Source organism: Scleropages formosus, chromosome 9 (genome assembly GCF_900964775.1).
Source record: "Scleropages formosus chromosome 9, fSclFor1.1, whole genome shotgun sequence".
In the NCBI taxonomy this organism is placed as follows: domain Eukaryota; kingdom Metazoa; phylum Chordata; class Actinopteri; order Osteoglossiformes; family Osteoglossidae; genus Scleropages; species Scleropages formosus.
In genome coordinates, this window is record NC_041814.1 from 9,734,863 (window position 1) to 9,750,618 (window position 15,756).

A 15,756-nucleotide genomic window follows, 5' to 3' on the forward strand; every position below is an offset into this window, starting at 1 on the left:
TTCCCTCAGAACTTAAAGAAAGTAAAACATAAGGTATGTTATCTAAATGGATGTGTGTATTTGTCACTAATATTCTGCAAGACTGATGACAAAAGGAAACGAGCAGACAATGAGCATCTCCTTGCTTTGGGCTCTGGACTGTGAGGACACTTAGGCCTGTGATGACCTCTCTCCTAGGGTATTCGTTGTCCAATAAATTACGTGCTAAGAAAAGTTACGAAGATCACCTGCCTGAATTTGCATCCCTTGATAAAACCTTCCATCTACAAAACAATCACTGTTCCAGTTCTCCAAAAACGAACAACCTTTTATCCTAAAAAGTTCCACGGCAGAACGAACAAGACAAGGTGGCACCCCCCCACCCCAAATTAGCCAGTCAAAATATTTTTCTCTTTTTCAAATCCAGATTCATGTAAAAATTCTTCAATAATTATTATTTTAATTATTATTTATAAAAATAGATTTTCTTCTCTTTATTTTTTATTTTTTCTAAACGCATTTTCAAGCAAAGAGATTTTCTCTTTGGCAACAGTGTTTTTTTTTTTAAATCACTTGACGTATCATGTCATCAGGAAAGTGCACCCATCCCTTCCCTCTCCCCTTCTCCCAGTCCCCAGTGAGGAAAGACATGTGTTTTTGTTTGTAATACAAAGCAAAAAATGCTAGAAATTCTTTATTTTCTGCATCAGAGCAAAAATGTTTGCTTTATCCCTTCTACTTTAAATGGGGGTACTCATATACCACGGAAAATGAATGAACGGTCACTTATTTTAAAAAGAGCCCCCTCCCTACGTTTCCAAGGGAGGCATTATTCTAAGGACAGTGGATCCGGATTTAAAAAATAAATCAAGAGCAAAAAAATAGAATTTTAAGAAAAGGACATTCTCTTCTTTGAAATATGGGGAACTGGTTTTGCTACTGTATACAGAGAAGAGAAAAACAAAACAACAGCAACAACTCAAAAATATACAACAGAAAGCCTGCAGTACTACAGGTTTTCCAAATCGTGACAATTTTTTTCTCTTTTAAATTTTGTAATACTTAGGCAACGTTGGCTTATAGGTCCAAAGTTATATTATAAGCCATTTTCAGTTCGGTTTGCTGTTTGATCTCCTGTTTGAAGTTGCAGTGTTGGGCGGCTGTTGGGTGGTGGTAGTGGTAGTGAATGGGTTTTTCTTTTATGATCTGTGGGGTTCAGGATTTGTGGGTTTTGTTGGTTTTGAAGGAAACTTGCAAGACGCGGTCACCCAATCGGTACCCATTCAGGCTTGCGATGGCCATGGCCGCCTCGTCGTAGTTCGTCATGGTTACGAAGCCGAAGCCCTTGCACTTGTTGGTGTTGAAGTCGCGGATAACCTTGACATTGTTGACGGCCCCGAAGGGCCCAAACAGCTGCCACAGGACGCTCTCGTCTGAATCGGGGGACAGGTTGTAGACAAAGATGCACCAGCCTGTCCCTGTGTGGCCAGGGATGTTCATGCCCACTAGGCTGGTCATGCTGTCAATGGTTATGGGGGAGAACCTACGTGAGGGAGAGAGGGGGAGGTTGAAGATGGAAAGAGGAGGAAAGAGACATAGAGAAAGACTGAGTGAGAGGGAGAGATCCAATGTGAGCCTCAAGCATTAAAACCATGGTTCTGGTAGAGCAGGATAGACTCTTTATTTCTCTCTGTCTCTAAAGCCTGGAGTAACAGCTAAACACCCATGTATTTTTGTGTAACATTGATGTTATTCTGCAGACCCAAATGGGCAAATATCAAAACTTTATACACACAGTGGACTGCACTTGTGTTTTATCCTTTACGTTCACATTTGAAAATTGAAAACTGCTTAAGGCAAATTACAGCATTATGAATTCAAATCTCACAAGGCAGGAGGTAAGATAAACCAGTGTGAAATGATGACAGTAGTGTCTCAAATGGTCCCACTATGGGACTCTAACCAGTTTTATTGTTCAACACCAGCTTTTACAGCTGCAAGCACCTTTTCCATAAAGGAGGACTGGACCTCTTTTAGCAGCGCATTCAAGCTAAATCAAAAGCAACCTACCATCTGACATAATGCGGGGATTATACCATGAAAAGGAAGCAGGCGTAAACATCCTTTTTAAATAATAGCATAATAGATGGCTTTGGCTTAGTTGTGATTCATAACTAGTTCTCAGGAGTAATCAGAACCAGTTAACATCAAGGTTAAGGCATGGGGGTGATCGGGTTTTAACTTGTTAAGCACGAAGCTTCATCTGCATCATTGTGACATGTAATAGACTGAAGACGGGCCTGAATCTATGGATATCCTCCTGGTGATGAAAAGCTGGGAGCTGGAGCGCTTCCCTCGCCCCTGATGCCACGCGCTATGAAAGGACTCTCTGCTGCTGCTGACTGCAGGGGGCATGCTATAAAATGCCACCAGCACATAAAGAGGAAGCAGAGCTTTTATTCTCCTTTCCTCCTAAGTGTATTTATGGGAGACTAAATTACAGGAGCTTGCTGAATTAAAACATTGAAAATTCAGTAGAGACTGAGCACGCACAGAATAAATCTCTTTTTATTATTCTTATAATTTTTTTTCTTTCTCTTTTTTGTGATGCATAGATTTCAATGCTCAGTTGACTTCACTTAATTGCCTTTCCGCTTAAAGGAAATTTCCACTTTAAATAAAAGGTAAATGACATAAAGGGTTCATTTCTCATGCCATCTCTGTTGGAATGACTATAGGCGTTGTTGGGCATCCTTTAAATGAGATTTCCGCTTTACTGCAGATGCCTCTGGAGAAGCTTCCCTTCCTTATGGGAGAAAGGAACAGGCAAAACAGAAAGTGCATTTTTGCCAGGTTTGCAGTGCCAGGAACTGGCACCTGCCCACTGCTGCAATCTTCCATCCTGTAGCGGCCTGACACTGATCGATAGCCCAGTGCAGACAGCAGGAATGGCCAGTTCTCTGCCGTTTCGCACTCCTCGTCTGCACATCAGCGCTTAAGTTTGGCTGCGAAGCCCAAACAAATGAGCACTTCTGCTTGCACACAGTTCTACAGCATGTTTAAGTGCATTGAGATCTGAGTATATGATGAGCGCAGGCATTTTTGCCAGACCTAATTAGCCCTCATTGTTCGCATAGATGCACATACAGAGCTGTAAGAGTGTGCTAGGCCGAGATACTCACAATAGCGCAGTTTGAGGGATCTAGCTGTCAGGACAAAAGTAGTCTCTTTTTCATCCACAGAAAACAGGGAAACAAAGAGCTGCACAGCAACAAGCAAGCTGACTGAGGCACCCGCACCCCCCCTTCCTCAACTCCCACCTCCGACGAATACAGTTCACTTCTTCGGCACGCTGACCAGAAACTTGTTTAATAATTATGCTCAGCAAGGTGTCCACGCAGGAGCAAGGAGGAGATGTTTTAATAGAAAGCAGGGTTGCAGGATTGTCGAATTTCCGTAAGTCGGACCACCCATCACACTGCGTAAGTAACGTGAGCTCTTTGTCTTTATTGTTTCGTTCAGAAACAGGTCACTGGATGTAACTATTTAAGGCACATTGTGGTTGAGTGTCGGAGTGGTCTGTTTTCATCCTAGCTTTTTTTTGGCTTGACATTTCCCCATTCTGATTTGCATTTACATTTTCCTTTGAATTAATTAATTATTGAGTACTTAATTACCAGAGTGGGCCAAGCAAACAATCCGCTCGAACACTGAAAGAAAGCCAGGTGTCCAAGACTCTCACGTGCAGCGCTGTGTCACACTGCTGCGACACACAACTGTTTGACATTGATGGCATGTCACACTACTCTCTTCCAGCTAGAAGGACAACAATCTATGCTAATAATGAAAATCTATGAGTATCACTGACACTGAGTGAATGCAAAGTAGAAGCTACTAGGTTTGGCTTTTTCCTGTCTCATCTTTATCGCTTCGTGTTCAAAGTGCCCATTGTTGAAACAAATTCAGAGTCAGTAATATACAGTTCAACGTTTGCCTGAAAACATGGTGAAGGTTTTCCTCTCACAATGGTAAACAAAAGAAAAAAACAGCAAGAACACGTTATCAGCAGTTGCACTACAGTACCTGCAGTGAAACGCAACATTTCCTGCAGGGATCCAGGTGTCTCAAGCCTCAGTCCCCTGGTCTGTCACCCACACCCAACTTGTAAACCAGCACAAATCTCTTTGGACCTCTAGGTTTGTACTTTATTACTGAAAACTCTGGCCCAGAGTTTTCCCCAAATTTCTGCGTGGTTACAAATAAGGAAAGTGCTCCCTACTGCCAGAGACTGAAAACTTGCTGATACATACAGTAGATTCACTCTATGGAGCATGGGAATTAAGGTTATTTTGACCCTGAGCTGAGCTCAGAGAAGCCCCAGAGCAGAGTGACTATGAGCCTCATAGAGAGCTTTGGCAAGAGCACCTGAATCCAGTGATACGCCTGAAATCAAGAGCTGCACACAAGAAAATGCCTAAAACAAGAGATACACACACATAAACAAAATTCAACTTAAAACTCAAACTAAGTCAAACTAAAAAAGTCAGTCATCATTCGAATCAAGTAATGTAAAGTCCACTACTGAAATGAAAAACATCTCACTTTTTCCTTTTTTGGTGGTTGGTGGGTGCAAAGAAAGGAAACTTTGTTAAAAATTAAGTAGAAACCTCAAACTGAATCAAATGCAAGTGACTTTCAAAAATAAATAAAACAGGATAGAAATAATTTTGTCAACATGGACATCTGGCATTCGGTGAAGTTTTAATTACCTCTTTACGCCATAGGCCATATTAAGCAAATTGTCCAGCCTGTAAAGAGAAGGAGGGTTCTGGGGTTAATGCCAGGCAGATGGTCGACTCACTCAATGGAACTAATGCTACATCCCTGCTTTGCTCAAGGAAGAAACACATCCAGAAATGGGCCATTACACTGAAGAGCCCCCCAGATTGGGGCGCGAGGCATGCACACACCCAGCAGCAGGCCAGCACACAGCCATCACAGGAGTTCACTTCTCAGCCCTCTGGGATTCAACTCATTTCCTCATTTGCTGTAATTCATTTTTTTTTTTTACAGTGTGCACTCCTGAGAACAGGCATGTCTCCAGTTCGGTGATCACTGGTGGGATTTTTAGAAATAAATTTCTCTCCACACAGTTGTCATTACAATTACAGCACTAACATTAGTCTTCATTTGCACAAGGAAATTATTCAATGGAGATCTGATCAGTTTATCGATAAAGTGATCACACTGACTATGATTGAGAATGTCAAAAAAAGCATGAGGAATCATTCCGTAAAGGGCAGGAAAGGCTCACATTTTTTTTTTTTTAACATTTTCCCTCAAAGTTGAATATATAGCAAAGTGTTTTTTGATTTAAAATGTACATCATTAAGAGTTCTGTCAGTGTAATGGTTTTGCACTTGAAGGGGATGAACAAAAAGAGTGGTTTAAAAGTAGATGGCAGTGTAACTTAACAGTGTCCAGGAAGGACAAAAATGTTTCTCAGATTGATGCTGTTTAGCTCCTTTAAAAATGCTCTTTTGCATTCTTCATCTGTATTTATAATCCAGATGAGGAAAATAACGATGAGGAAAAAATAAACTTCGAGCATAAAAATGGAGGTGTGTTCTTCCAGATGGTGATTTTAGCATTGTGCTGTGGAGATGTCAGTAACTTCAAACCGATGGGCCTGGGCTGCACTGGACTGCACATGTCCACCTGCTCCATTTCTCCCATTTTTATCTCATGTGTGAGTAGGTATCTAAATATATATCCCAATATATGAGAGTAAAGAGGAGGTCCTGAGTGTTTTAGGCTTTAAAACAACTTTTTCTCAGAAAAGAAAAAAAAAACTATTTATATTGCAGGTCAACAGTTGTTGAAAGGACTTCTTATGAACTTGACGGAATACAAGGGTGGGCTGGGTGGGAGGAATCATTAAGGCTGCAGTTACCCAATTATCTGGGCAGAGACTGAACAATCTGCTTTGTGGGTAAATGAGTAAATTGGTATGGAGGCACAGAGGAGCTGCTGCAGGCTGCTGTGCAGGAGACATCTGCTGATCTGCCGGAACCAACCTGGCTCACGCGCCAGCCCTCTGCCCACCCTCTCCCAAGCCCCACTGCACAATACCGCCTTTGTGTGGCTCTCTAATGCCTGCAGATGGGAGACTTCCTTTATAAACCCAGCTCCATTATTACAAGTGCTGGCCCAGCGATAATAGGGATAATTTACTAATTACCATTATCGGTAATACAAAAACCTGATTCCAAACCAAAATGTATTTCACTGAGCAGGTGACTGAGAAGGCTTAAAAGATGAACATTTTGGGCCAAGAAGCATTTGATATGCACTCGGAAAAATAATCATGTGGGTAGAGCATAAAAGCAACATTAACCAACTGGTCTACTCTGCAAGATTTGTAATGGTTTCAGTATTTTAAGGTTTAGATAATGTTTCATCCCAAGGTTTATGCCTGCGATGAAGGTAATCAGCGTAGAACCCTAGGTGTAGAAACTGTGATTCTCACTACTTCTCCTGAAACCAAATCATCATTAGCTAGTTATGCAAAAGCACCTCCTTTCACTATAAACGAACCTTTTTCAACATTTTGCCTTCTTTTTTTTTGGGAAAAACAAGAAACACAAAGTAAACTTTGCTCACTTGTTTCGCCTGACGCCTAGACTTAGAAGGTAAAGAAACTCAATGTAAGCTGTTGCACGGAAAGTGATAATATCAGGTTTTAAAAATAGTGAGCAGTGTAAATGCAGTCTGGGATGTGAAAATGTAGCTGAGCACGTGAACATGAGAAGGGAAGGGAAGGGGAGGGAAAGAAAGGGAATGGAGTGACTCTCGCAGGGAACTCAGATGAAGACACTGTGAACGACAGAACCCCACTGTCTCTTGTGACCAGCCAGGGAGAAACCCAAGCTCTTTCTTTTGGACTCTGTGAACCTGCATTAAGACGATTCCTTCGCCAGTGGTTTGTTTCACACAGACGGAGCAGGCACAAAGTATTCAGCAGTATTAACTTTAGTACTTTCTCTGTGTCTTGAATAAGAGCATATTGAACCTTTAGAAAGGAACAAGCTGACATGTTTTTGTCATGGCAACAAGTAATAAAGGCTTTTTATTTACATCCTATTTGTATTACACATATTCCATACTAAACGTGTCACAGTCCACACCACTACCGTTGACCTTCTACTGGGTCATTTACCTGAACCTCTGGGCTTGGTGGTGCAGCGGTCCTGGGTATCGGCGATTGGGGGACTGGTACAGCTGGGAGAGCAGAGCCTGGCTAGTCTTCTGGCTGGGGTTATTGGCGAACTTGACTGTGATGGGCTCGGCCGCCCCCGAGGGCTTCTGTCCGTTGAGCCCCTTGATGGCCTCCTCCGCCTCTATCCTCTTATCAAAGCGGATGAACCCCACGCCCCGCGAGCCGCCTGAGGGGCCAGCACACCAGAAACATGCAGGGAATACATTTACTTCACCGGATACCATACAAACATGCACTCTCAGGACACACCTCACCATCCTTGCTCAAGGATCTGTCCTGCCTTTAAAACATATTGCATTAGCAATACACGCCTTTACAACATATCAGCATGTTACCTGCAAAAAATGTTAGTATTAGTACAATACAGTATTTTACATTTACTCATTTAGCAGACGCTTTTCTCCAAAGCGACGTACATCTCATAGAAAATACAATTTGTGCATTACATTAGGAGAAAGAGAAACATAGTTGCAGACATATGATTCTTAATTAAACCTAGTTTGTTTCTTTCCACTTTATGCAGCGATGTTCATTGCACGAGTAGGTGCATAAAACTCAGAATAGACGAATCGTGTTCACCTTCCTAAATTTTTTTTTTTTTATTTTAAAGGTACACAAACATTTACATACAATACAGGAGTAGCGGTTGTGTAAAGGCTAATCCGGGCATGAACATAAAGTTATAGTGCATGAACATTTACACCATACATGAGCTTGAGAAATCATGGGCGCATTAGTCAGGAAAAGGTGAATTTTCAGAGCCTTCTTAAATGTGGACAGAGTTTCAGCAGTTCTGAGTGAGAGAGAGAGGTATTCCACCACAACGGAGCCAGAACCGAGAACCTCCGTGCTTTTCCTTTCGTGCGTGGGACTACCAATCAAGCAGAAGTAGACGAGCAAAGCGGTCTGGTTGGGTTTAGCAGTAGATAAAGTCTTGTAAATAGCTAGGAGCAGTTCTATTGATGCATTTGTAGGCCATAACCCGGGTCTTAAATCTGATCCAGGCAGCTATAGGAAGCCAGTGCAGAGGAACGAGTAGAGGAGATACATGCGAGTGCTTTGGCAAGTGAAACAAAACTCGTGCAGCAGCATTCTGTATCAGCTGTAGAGGTTTGATGGCAGTAGCAGGAAGGCCACACAAGAGAGAGTTGCAGTAGTCCACACGGGATGTCACCATGGCCTGGACAAGTAGTTAGGCAGAGTCATTTTACCTTTAAAACATGCTGTATTACAATATATTGCTTAATAGATAAGTACAGACCAACACCTATTTTTCATCCATGTTGTTTTGACAGAGAATGCTATTTGGGTATTATGCTCCTTCTGTGTCTAATCTTTATTTATTTAAATCAAGAGAAGCAAGGTGGGGTGGCCAATAACTTAATGAGAATGAAACAAGGAGAAGACGTTGAAGCAAATCATAATAGAAAAGAATTGTCCCCCATAAAAACAGCAGGGCAGAAGAGCAGGAGCCATTAAAGAGAGAATTTAAGACCAGGGAGTGATTTTTTGACAGGTGTGGTAACTAAGACAGTCTTTTTGGGTGTAAGTGTGCTGCTGGTTGGGAGAAGTATGCAATGTAGGTCCAACCTGCGGTTGCCATGACACTGTACTCATGGGCCACACGTCCACACTGCTCATGACATGGTGAATGATCGCTAAATGTCTCCCAAGCCTGTGTTTCCTCCTGCCACCAGAACATACAGTGTAAAAGAGGCACTGCCCAGGGAAAGATGGAAGATGGGGCTTCTTTTTAGCAAGGCTGCTCCAATGGCTCAGGGACACATGAGAGCACATAGCTAGCCACGTTTCTTTTACATGCCATACACATAAATGGGGATCTCTATAATCTCATTGGGATTCTGCTCTCTGTTCACTGCACTGCTCTTACGGACAGATGTTTTCTTTTCTGCTGTCTTTCCTGGCTTTTTGAGATTGGACACTTTTGAAATGTACAGCCCCAAATGAGAATCTTTTCAATGCAGAATGCTTTCATTCATGCTAATGCAGGCGTATTTCCATGTACGGTGTATGCCTGTGCTTGAAATGATTCCTATTTCCATTCTGCCTTTTATTACTTGCACTTTTTAGTTGTATTTGTGGCCACTATGTTTAACACAGATGTAAAAAGAAAATAAGACATAACAGAATCGTTAAATTATGACAGGCAGCTTGCAATAGTAGAGATAGTGTGAATCATTAGTCACTTTTGTGCTCCTTTAAAAAGTCATGCTTGGTGGTAATTTTGGCATTTTTCTTACAATTGAATAACGAGAACCAAATTCATAAATAAAAAAATCAAAATCTTCAAAATCAAAACTTCCAAGACTATAGCACTGTACCACAAGTGCATGGACAGTAGACCATATAATATACTGCTTTAGCACATTTCTACCTTAAAGCATCTTAACTGTAAAACAGGTTACTGTTTAGTAGGTTGAGGTAAAACGGGTGTTTGTCTTGTAATATAGGATCATCAAGACTAGAAGAACGTGACACAATTTTATGACAAAGATGAGTGTCCAGGCAGGCTATCATTTGGAAAGAAGAAGAAACAAAATAAACATGATTTCCCTGCCTGCCTCCCAAGAAGCTCTAGCCAGCTCCCGCCCTCATGGGTTCAAAGGCTGCAAGGACTCCACAGGGGCTTTTCAGTCAGTAGGCAACAGAGGAAAGCCTGAGGAAAAGCTCATGAATCAGGTAATTAGGAAAAGTGGAGGACTCATCTGTGCCTTGAGGACTTGGCCAGTTTGTCCATGATTTTGTGTGGGAAGGCGAGCTTATGCTAAACTTTGCTCAAAGGACCTTCTCCTTACAGAGCTGCCAGTCACAGGAGCAAAATGCTACTATCAGATATCTATAAGGCGCTGCGAGGACCCCGCTACCAACAGTAGACCTAATGGACTGAGCCTGCAAGGGTGCGAATCCAGGAGCGAAAAGGAGAGAAACGTATCGGAATGCAGCAATTTGTTTCGCAGTGGTGTGTACTGACAACTGTTATTTCGGAGTAGATACTCATCTCAAGAACACCCTGTCGTTCCATTTTGGTCTGGCTGAATGTTTAAACCTTTGCAGAGAGCGATAAAAACGGACTGGCTGGAAAACATTCCATTCACTTGTGTTTAAAAAAAGTCTAAATGAAACTTTTAATGTTGATGGCGGTATTTACTTTTTCCTCAAGATTCTCTGTATTAAAATAATGAGCTTCCAGCTGTTTGATGACAGCAGCACAGAACAAAGCAGTCAGGGAGGCAAACAGAGGCAGGCGCTGGCAGCTTCAGCTAGCTACAGCACTTATCGCGGGCTGCGCAGCACTAGGCCACAATGTACCCAGCTAGCGGCACTTTTCTACACAGTAATCACTATTGGGCCTTATGTAACTCCACCTGTACTTATCGCGGCCCACCACGCACGCACGTCGAGGACAGCGGGTTTATTAATAACCCACGAGGACGGTGGAAGGCGGCGGCGAGGAGCCGCCGGTGCCCTGACAAAGCTTTGCGCACGCCCACTGCACCGCTCCTCAACACTTTCAGGCAAAATGAAAACATTCCCCTGGGAAATCTGGAAAGATCTAAGAGCCCGGGCTGTTAATGAAAGCCTTCTCTCTAACTCTTAAACCTGAGCACTTTGCAGCTTCTCCTCAATCTGACTTTTTTTAATGGCGGTGCCAGACGTACAGTACATTTATTAGGCCTGCACTTTAAATACGTTTGGGGGGAAAAAAAAGCTCTTGCCTACTTCTAATCAGATTTTTCAGAAAACCACCTTGTTTTATGTAACTCAGTTTTGCTGATGCAGATGGTCTTTGAAAAGGCGCAGGGAGATAACCCTTTGAAGACGTGAGGAGCGATGGGCAACACTGTATAAATGTGCAGAACTGAAACCATCTGGTTGCTTATTTATATTAACTATGTTGTACAGTGCATATGTAATATATGGTCAAAGGGCTCAGAATCTTTCACCATGAGACTGATGTGGAACACCATAAAAATCAGCACATTCTACACTATGCTAAATGATTTCTCTAATGTAAAACAAATGGCAAGATGTTTATTTATATCATCTTACACAATGACATAAAGACACCAAACTGTACCTTGTCAGCTGTGTTGCAAAAATACTTGACTGTGAAAAAAAGTTTAGTGAGATACCAAGAGAGTGGAAGTAATTCAGCGTGTTCATTTTGTGTGTGTTTATACTGGAGATTGACTGTCATAAAAAACATTTTTTTCAAGCATAGCCCATGAAAACTGTGAAGTCATTTTCTTCATGTAAGAAAAAACGTGGATCACGTGTGTTTGCTTTTATTGATGAGATATGCATTGACTGCTACACACAGGGCTCTACACAGATGCTTGGAATATTTTACTATTGATCAGAGCCTATTCAATATTATATTTTCATTCTAGCTGATGTTTAAACTGGCACTTGTTATTGAACCTCATGATCTGAAAATGCTCCCTAAAGGTTAGACGGAATGATCTAAAGTACAAATGCTATTCTTTGGTATTTGGTCATGTCTCCTCAATAAACACAAAAAGGAATAAGGAAGCCTATTCTTAACAGATCAATAAGAAACGAGAAATTACAAAATGAATCTTAAAGCCTGCTCTCTTGTATGTCAAAAACGGAAGCTGTCAGAATGGCTGATTCACAGATCAATACTGAATAGAAACATCATTATTACGGTGCAAAGTCACTGAAGAGAAACCCATAAAAATTTCTCTCAAGTAAACATGTAAAACAAATAATTGTTTTGCATGACAAGCAATCTGGGACAGTGGCATAGTCAGTAAAGCTGGTGCTTCACACCTCCTGAGTTGCTCAGTTGGTATGGGGGTCAAATCCTACTCAGGGTGGGTGGAATTTGGATGTGTTTGCACCCCCCAGGCATACGTGGAACACGGCACTGACAAACCACTTCCATTCCTCCCTTACCTTGGAAACCATGTGAGCGGTTGCTATGAGTTGGACTCGATATGATGGCACTTTCATGCAGGATAAAAAAAAAAAAACACTTTGTTGAAATACTGCAGAAAATCTATTGAATGTGAAGTCATATAATTTTTGAGATTAAACTGCAATAATACTGCAGCTGAAATGAACAAATCAAATGGAAGACTGCTTATTTTTAACGGTAGGCTGTTGAATATGTATCTTAAAATTTCTGAGCAAAACCTGCTCTCAGGACTGTTGAATGTAATGATAAGTATATACCCCTCTCCATTACCACAGGCTCACCTATCATGACTAGCTAAAGCTACGGCAGTTAAAGTAAGTGTTTCATTTTAGTTGGCACGACATCAAATGCTAGAGAGCACTTACGTTATTTCCGAGATCCATATTTTAGTACGGTTTTCTCTGTGCAGCATTAAGAGAGAGTGCATATTTACTGCACCCGTGTTATATTTACAAATCTGGTCATTGTTTCGTAATGAAGGACAGCCCTGTTCGTTTCTGTGAAAGTCTGAGAGAGGGTACAAGAGTGCTCATCCTCTCTTTTCTTCCCACTGAACAAACCGCTGGATAATTCCCAGCTTTGGTCTGTTTCTCTTTTTGTGTGGCAGGAAGCAGAAAGCCATGCATGCATGCTGCTTTCTGGGCCCTCTGAAGTTTCCCAGTTTCTTAATCACTGGCAACTAAAATTTAATTAGACATTAAAATTCCTCGAGTGGATCCTCCTTCCCTGGAGGAGGCCCCCTCAGGCTGGGAGGGGGATGGATCTGTAGGGAGGATTCAGGGGATGAATACCCCAGCTGGAGCTCTGGCTAACTATGCTGGGTCACTTCAACAACAGGGGGCCAGCCCTGGCTACTGCCCACAGATATATTTTGTTTGGCCAATAACTGGAAAATGAATTATAGCTGATCAAACTTGTCATTTGGCACAATGCATGTAGAAGATACTCAGTACCTAAACGGAGGGGTATGTTACAGTGCTGTCACAACTTGTGTTAAGAAACATCTTTCTCAGACAAATATTAGCAAATCTAGACGATAACCTTTTATTGCATGTGGTTGTTTATTTATTAATGCTTTGGTCTCAGACACATTAAAGGTGGGTACAGATGCTTAATGGGTATGATGTTCCACGCCTTTGTTGTTTCGTTGCTTGTTTCCAAGTGCCATTTTCCAAATGATATAAAAGCTCACAAACAATTCTCAAAGCGTGGTCTGTTTTGTCTTACTGATAATGATTAAATATGCATAGGCAAATGAAAGTGGATTTAAACTGCCATACAATGAGCTGTTCTCATTTTGTTTCATCAATACACAGAAGGGACTATACTGGAATCTGCCGCAAGGACAGAAAACTCTGAAACGATTCTATGAGCCTTAACTGTCAGATAGGAAGTGCAGCCCGCTAGTGTTATTTAGTGTATTTATGCAGAATGGTATAAATGAAGAGCTGGCCCATGGATACCTGTGACCTGGTCCACCAAGATGCGAGACGTGATGATGCGGCCATACTGAGAGAACAGTTGCTCCAGCTCCTTTTGGGTCATCGTCTTGGGAAGGCCGCTAACATAGAGGTTGGCATCCCGAATGGAGGCTGAGCTGGGCCGTGCATATGACACCTGAACAGGAAAACAAAGAGATGGTTCAGGAAATAGGGCAGATATGCGATAAAGCTCACTCCTAGGGTCTTGCATTTTGGTCATAGATTGAGGTATGGCTTAGGTTAAATAACTCATGACCCTCAATGTTTATTATTATTATTATTATTATTATTATTATTATTATAAAAAATGGAAAGAACATTGCTCATTAAGGAAACAAATTGTTCAAATGCTGGTCTAATGTCTAATACTGGGGGATACTAATGAAATATGCTACACTACGATTTCCTTTTCCTATAAAAAAAGTGCTGCAGATTTAGATTTTCAACAAATAAACCTTTTTTCTGCAATGTTTTGGACAGAGTAGGGGGTGCAGTGGTGCAGTGGGTTGGACCGGGTCCTGCTCTCCAGCAGGTCTGGGGTTTGAGTCCCACTTGGGGTGCCTTGCGACGGACTGGTGTTCCGTCCTTGGTGTGTCCCCTCCCCTTCCGGCCTTACGCCTTATGTTGCTGGGTAGGCTCCGGTTCCCCGCGACCCCATATGGGACAAGCGGTTCAGAAAATGTGTGTGTGTGTGTGTGTGTGTGTTTTGGACAGATCTTTCTTTGAAGTGTGCCCTGTCTGTTGTTTAAGATCCACAGCTAAATTTGAGCTTGTATGTTGTTTTTTCTATATGGACTTCAATTAATTAATGACATTTAAGCAACAGTTGAGACTATTATTAAAAACTCACTCAACTTCCAAAGCATTGTTATTGTTGAGCAACATACGTATAATAATATAGTATGATCAAAATGTGTAGGAATTAAAACAGATGAAGGGCATTTAAATTAAGAAGATACATAGATTTTCTTTTTATTCATTTGGCAAATGCTTTTCTCTAAAGTGCCATGCAATTTAAAGTAAAAAAGTACATTACAGCAACAGATGGACAGATACAGATGCATACACATTCTCTCGAAGAACAGTCAACTAGTCCAATACCGTCATTTTTGCCAGGACACACATCTACATTTCTCCATACTCATAGTGTTGTATGGTTGTGAAAATACAGTATGTTACATCCAATAAGAATTTCACATTTTCAGAACCGCTTGTCCCATACGGGGTCGCGGGGAACCAGAGCCTACCCGAATTGATTGGTAAAATTCAACGACCTCAATTTTAGCTCTATTTCGTACCATCAAGCTATGGCAGTAGGGCTTTTTCAACAGTATCACTCATTTGCATTTGCTCACTCCTGTTGGAATTATCAAGTGTATGCTTGTATATTATAACATTATGACTACAGTTGGTTTTGATTTCAAATATGGTTAATGCCCTTTCTGTATACGATTAATGCTGTCAGCACCCTGAATTCACAAATGTGAGGAATGATTCACACAGCTCTGAAGAGGTATGAAGGTAGCGTGTGTGCAAATGTGAATGTTTATGTGAAAATATGCCTGTATACAGGGTGTGCGATTGTGAGCGTGTCAACGAATGTGTGTGCACATGTGCGATTTGTCTTGCTGCAGAGTTAGCAGGGTGTCTGAATCACAGAGCAAAGCTTCTGCTTGTGTTGCTGCCTGAGAGACCAGAGCTTGGAAGCCTTTTGTAGGTAAGACATCTGGAACACACAGGGTCTCACCCTCCCTGGCAGGCCCGTGTTCCCCCAGCACCACGGTCAGCGACGCGTCCCCCTCTCATATGGCCAACGCTTTAAAGTACTTGAAATGACGAGGAACCCTGCAGCCTTATCAGTCTATATAATATGGTGCGGCCATCTAGCTGTTTGACTCGGAGAAAGAGATGAATTCATCCAGATACCACAAACATTACTGGGTTGGAACTTCTGCAGTGTAGCCCCGATGCTCGACAAGATACCCATCACTCTCAGACACGAAGACGGGCGCGAGCTCGGCACCTCTCCTTGCTACTAAAGTTGGAGTATTTTT

The 15,756-nt window shown here is 41.9% G+C and overlaps 1 protein-coding gene across 7 annotated transcripts in view; it reads right to left on the reverse strand.

Annotated features, from left to right (window-relative positions):
• Window positions 1-514: 514 nt before the first annotated feature.
• elavl4 (ELAV like neuron-specific RNA binding protein 4) overlaps window positions 515-15,756 on the reverse strand; it is a 73,811-nt gene continuing 58,569 nt past the window's right edge. For 4 of the 7 annotated variants that reach the window (XM_029254887.1, XM_029254890.1, XM_029254893.1 and 1 more), the window contains 4 exons: window positions 13,685-13,838; window positions 7,199-7,433; window positions 4,749-4,787; window positions 515-1,522 (listed from right to left, as the gene is read on the reverse strand). In XM_029254887.1, coding sequence (XP_029110720.1) covers window positions 1,195-1,522; window positions 4,749-4,787; window positions 7,199-7,433; window positions 13,685-13,838 — 756 coding nt within the window. In that variant the 3' untranslated portion in view covers window positions 515-1,194. The remainder of the gene's footprint in view (window positions 1,523-4,748; window positions 4,788-7,198; window positions 7,434-13,684; window positions 13,839-15,756) is intronic. The other 3 variants (XM_029254888.1, XM_029254892.1, XM_029254891.1) reach the window with 3 other exon arrangements.